This window comes from Primulina tabacum, chromosome 3 (assembly GCF_025594145.1).
Source record: "Primulina tabacum isolate GXHZ01 chromosome 3, ASM2559414v2, whole genome shotgun sequence".
Lineage (NCBI taxonomy): Eukaryota > Viridiplantae > Streptophyta > Magnoliopsida > Lamiales > Gesneriaceae > Primulina > Primulina tabacum.
The window spans coordinates 3620873-3626261 of record NC_134552.1 but is presented as its reverse complement, the minus strand read 5'-3'; the positions used below and the strand labels follow the sequence as shown (position 1 = coordinate 3626261).

At 31.5% G+C, this 5389-nt stretch overlaps 1 protein-coding gene across 1 annotated transcript; it reads left to right on the top strand.

The window, feature by feature from the left end:
• Window positions 1-357: 357 nt before the first annotated feature.
• Window positions 358-2817, top strand: LOC142538834 (uncharacterized). The gene is made up of 4 exons (XM_075644129.1): window positions 358-486; window positions 594-647; window positions 2052-2164; window positions 2591-2817. Exons 1-4 carry the CDS (start codon window positions 433-435, stop codon window positions 2628-2630), a joined length of 261 nt encoding a protein of 86 aa, XP_075500244.1. The 5' UTR covers window positions 358-432; the 3' UTR covers window positions 2631-2817.
• The last annotated feature ends 2572 nt before the right edge of the window (window positions 2818-5389 follow it).

Genomic DNA, 5389 nt, shown 5'->3' with positions numbered 1-5389 from the left:
AAATAAGAGATCCGTATCACAAAATACGACCCGTGAGACTGTCTCACACAAGTTTTTGCCTACTCTCTAAGGTCTTCGGTATCGTTAAACTAAAGTTGTTAATGCTATTAAGTGGCGTTGGAAAAAGATTGATCCAAAATATAATTGCATTTTATATTATGTTTTAACATTATATAAAATATATTTCATTAAAAATTTTAATATTTACACACATATACACCAAGAGTCATTAATATTAATACATTTTAAAGCTAATTTTCATTCTAAATAAAATAAGCAATAGTGTTGAAAAATGGGTAAAATTATATATGTGGGCCAATAAGCAGTTTATGGCCTTCGTCATGGACCGCCCATTAAATTATAAATGAACCCAAACACGTGAGGATTAAATTAAACATTAATTCGCAATGGAATTGAGAGCAGAAACTGAGCATGCTTGTTCCTCCGCTTCAACCCCAATCGACTCCAGCCAATATTGGTTTTCGGGTATGAATAATCCATCCATTTTCAAAATTCTTCTGTATTTCGGGTTTTTGTTGCGTAAAGACCACTTTTTTGGATCAAATTATCATTGATTTTTGTGGTTTATTCAGCTGTTGAAGAAGCACGGTTGGAAAGAAGGGACCGGCCTTGGTATCTCCGAGCAGGTTCCTGATTAATTAAATGTCGTGTTTTGGAATTTTATTTTTTGTGTTTTACGTCAGATGCCAAGATTACCATAGTTACGACTAATTTATGCGTACATATGATTGGAGCTATGATATTGCTAAGCTTAGTTTGATTTTGTATATTTCTCGCGTTGATGAAGTTTCGAGAAAGTAGAAAAAGATTAAAGCTTCGTGGAATTTTAGGATTAATTCCAGGAAACATGTTTTTCTGTTTGTGGATAGGATTTCGCTTTGGTGTTAAATTTTTGTTGTTTTGAAAAGTTTGGATGGTGTTTGACTGTTTGTCATGATTATGTGAAGGATCGAAACGAAATATTATTTAAAAGATTGAGATTGACATCTTTGAAGTGGTTCAAATTTCAATTATATTTTCTTTCAGCCACAACTTGGCAACTTGAAGTGCTAGATTGTTTTTTCGTTTATTCCTTGGTTCTTAGGCATCTCTTACTTTTCTCTGTACTTTCTTTTGCTTTCGCAAGAGCTGGAATTTGTTCTATTTTTCCCAATTCATTTGAGGTTGCCATGTTTATGATAAGAAAAGAAGCTAGGACAATTAGATGTGTTGTCATGGAGCTAAAATGAACTTTTGTATCTCAAATAACTTTAACCTAGGGTTTGGGGTACATGGCTCATTTCTTTTTTCGGTTACTCCACTTGGAGGGGTTATCATGCTTTCCTTTTATAAATATATTGTCTCCTTCATAGCATCCCTTTTTCTTCTCAACCATTTTCTCATGTTATCATTGCTTTGATTCCTTGTCTATCATACCACTTTGTCCAAGCTTGGCCATGCCACTAGATTTTTAATACTTGGGCCCGCCTTACATTGTTAAACTATATATCTTAATGAAACAATATTTTTGTGTTCTTTGGAGAACCTATTACTTAACCCCACTATGAAAGTAAGAACACAACAAAAATATAATTCGGGTATGATATTGGGTTCAGTAATTAGTAATGTCATATCTTTGTCTAATGTCGAAGTCTTTATTGACCGAATTTCCATGTATTAAAGACCAACGATATGCATGTCTGATCCTCAGGTTTTTGAGGGTGTGATGCTCTGTCTTCAAGCACAAGTAGCATAGGGTTGGTACAATATTTTGGTTTCCTTCATTATACATTTTGTGTCCAATTTCGATTGGCAAAATACTAAAATTATCATCAATGTGTCAGCGTTGCGTCGATGCCATTCAGCTCATAAAATTTTGAATGGTACAATTGTTTTTTTTTTTAATTTGTTTGTGCTTTGAATTGAGAACACCGGATTATGAACATGACTCCTCTTCTTTCTCTTTCGCATCAAATGCCTGTATTTTCTTCCTCAAACTTGTTGTACAAATTGTATGTAGTTTTCTGATAATTTTTACTATTTTCACTCAGGGCAGGTTGGAACCTATACAGGCTTATGTAAAAAAAAATAAGCTAGGATTGGGAGCAGATAACCAAAGGAAGCGGCAGTCCAGCCAAAATCTCATGATGCGGAAGAACCAAAAGTAAGCATTATTTCCGTTATGGAAAATGAGTATAAAATTATCTGTTTACTCTTTTTCCCTGTACAGTACATTACCAAATAGCTTGAATGAAATGTGGAATCGATAATTTTAGTGGTTAGTTTGGACAATCTCATTTCATAATTATCAATGAAGATTAGAAATATGAGCGACTGCCGACTGTAGTCGATGAAACTATATTTGTGCTTATTAAAGTATTGAGCAAGTATAATTAGCTAAACAAATAGGATTTGGAATTTGGTGCAATTGGTGACATCGAAATTGTGGAATAGAAGGTGAAGCATAACAAATTCGTGTTGAGGTTTCTAGTATACTTTCTTTGTGTGGAATCATGAATGTGGTTTGGCAGACATAATAATCTGTACATGTGAAATTGATGAAGGTGCTTAATACATACTATGTTATCAGGTGTCTAAAAAGAAAGCAAAGGGCATGTCTAAGAAGATGAAGAAAACGCAAGAGTTTGAAAAGCAGTTGGAGGAGAAAGAATTTGAGAGGGCATTTTTTAGGGAGTTCTGGCCAGAAAACGTCTAATAATAAAAATAAAGATGCATCTTTGGATGTTACTGTTTTATGTTTGAATCATAATGGAAAGTAATTGCTGATTAGCTATTTGCCCTTCCTTTGTTTTGTTGGTACTTTTGTCTTGTCGATCCATCTGCTTACCTTTGAATTTGTGTCTGGGAAAAACAAGTGTCGAGAGAGTTTTACCCATGAGTCTCTTGTGAGACGGTCTCACGAATATCCACAATAAAAAATAATACTCTTCACATAAAAAGTAATATTTTTTCATAGATGACTAAAATTAGAGATCCGTCTCACAAAATACGACCTGTGAGACTGTTTTACACAAGTTTTTGCTCTTACCCATAATAGACGGTGGAATGATGCTGCCAATGGGTGGTGATGGCTTTGTAAGTTTCTTGTAAAAGAGAAAATTAATTTATGATATATTTAATAATAATCATAAAAATATTGAGTTTGTGCATATCCAATATATAAAAAAAAATGTGACAACGAATAAATAAAAATATTGAGTTTCTGTATATATATGTATGTATTTTATATTTAGGTAATGTACATGTCTGCTTTCATATTTGTAAAGCCGACGACGCGTATGATAAAATTCAAGCGTAAAAAATACATCAAATTCAAGAAGAATATTTTGACTTATTAATTCAGTCTTAACTTAAATTACTTTGTTTATTTTTATGTTATGATTATGTGAATTAAAAATTAGATTTATCAAAATGGAGAATGATATTCACACTTTCATATTTTATTAAATGCATTCCATTTGACTTATTTATTTGTTTTTGACTAAATTACCCTCATCCATTACTTTTCTTTTTCTTTTGTTGATACATATATATACAACATTTACTTTCTTTTATTATAAAATTTTTATTTTAAAAAACAAACTAAATGTAATATATTTGTATGTTGACAAAAAAAAAATCATCTTTTGAAAGTTAAACATCAATTGTTATATATATAATTTAATATAATATAACTAAACTACCCGTAAAAAATATAGTGGTATAAAAAAATTGGTTAATTTTTATAATTCAAAATATTTACTTATTTTGCGTATCTAATTTTTAATTGAATAAATTGAGAATAAAAATGTAAAATAATTTAAAATAAAAAATTAAAATTAAGGTCTTATATTATTTTATATTATTTCTACATAATATATAATATACCATCTTGTGATTAAATCCATAACTTTTATAAATATAAATTATTATTTTGATTCTATTTATTTTATGTTGATATACACTTCATATTAAAAATTAATTAATGTAAGCTCCTTTTTAAAATGAATAAGTTTACAAAAATATTTAAATGATATATTTGATAAATAAAATTGAGTAGGTTTCTTGTGAGACGGTTTCACGAATCTTTATATGTGAGACGGGTCAATCCTACCGATATTCACAATAAAAAGTAATACTCTTAGCATAAAAAATAATAATTTTTCATGGATTACCCAAATAAGAGATCTGTCTCACAAAATATCCCCGTGAGACCGTTTCACATAAGTTTTTACCAATAAAATTATAATAAAAGCAATGTTCTAAAAGTGGTAAACGCTTGATGATTTTTTATTCAAGCGTATATCTCTAATTATTTTTTTAATTCATTTTCATATTTATCTAACATTTTATATGTATTCAATTCAAACTCAAAATTTATAACATTAGCCTGAATTATCAAACAAACATATAAATGTTTTTAAAAAGGCAAAAATTGTGTGAGACGGTCTCACGGGTCGTATTTTGTGAGATAAATCTTTTATTTGGGTTATCCATGAAAAATATTACTTTTTATGCTAAGATTATTACTTTTATTGTGAATATCAGTAGGGTTGACGCGTCTCACAGACAATGATTCGTGAGATCGTCTCACAAGAGACCTACTATTTAAAAAAATATATTGACAAGTGTGATATTAATATATGTGAAATATTTTGATAATAGAAATTAGATTCGTGGTAATATATTTTAATTTTTATAATTAAAAAATATCCACTAGATAAAATGGGTCGAACCCGTTAAAGTACAAAGTTGGATCATGTATGTGTTAGTGGGTCGGGTCATGTCTGCAAGTACAAAATAAATATTTGATTTGTTTAACCTAAAAGAAGCCACGGAGAAAGGAAGAGAGTCGCCACTGTTCGTTTTCTTCTTCTTCCATCATTACCTTTGTTTGTTTGGTTTAGGTTGCATCAATCTCAGAATGAGGAAGATCTCGGGAAACGTTGTATGGACAAGGCCCATGTCCCTCTCTCGAGCAGCAAAGCTACTGGCTCGATTCTCCGCCGTCGATAATGGCTCTTCTGCCGCCGTCTCTATGTATCTGCAACGAGCCTCTGAAGCCTTCGATCACTTGGTCCAATTCCACAGCAAGCGCATTAAGGTGGAAGAGAATCCCGACATCCCACGAGCGGCAATTCCACCCATTGACCAGAAGCCAATTGATGTTGGTGTTGAAGATGAGGTTGTACAAATAGCTTCGAAAATTGACCATGAGCAAGAGCAAGAGCAGCGGAAGGAGAAGAAAAATAAGAGGAGGAGGGACAAAGAGGTCGATTCGAACAGAAAGAAGAGGAGAATTGAAGGTGTTGATTCAAAGGAGTAATCTTGGTTTGATTAATATTTTGTGTTAATTACACTTCACTGCCCCCTTAATATCTGTAGTTTC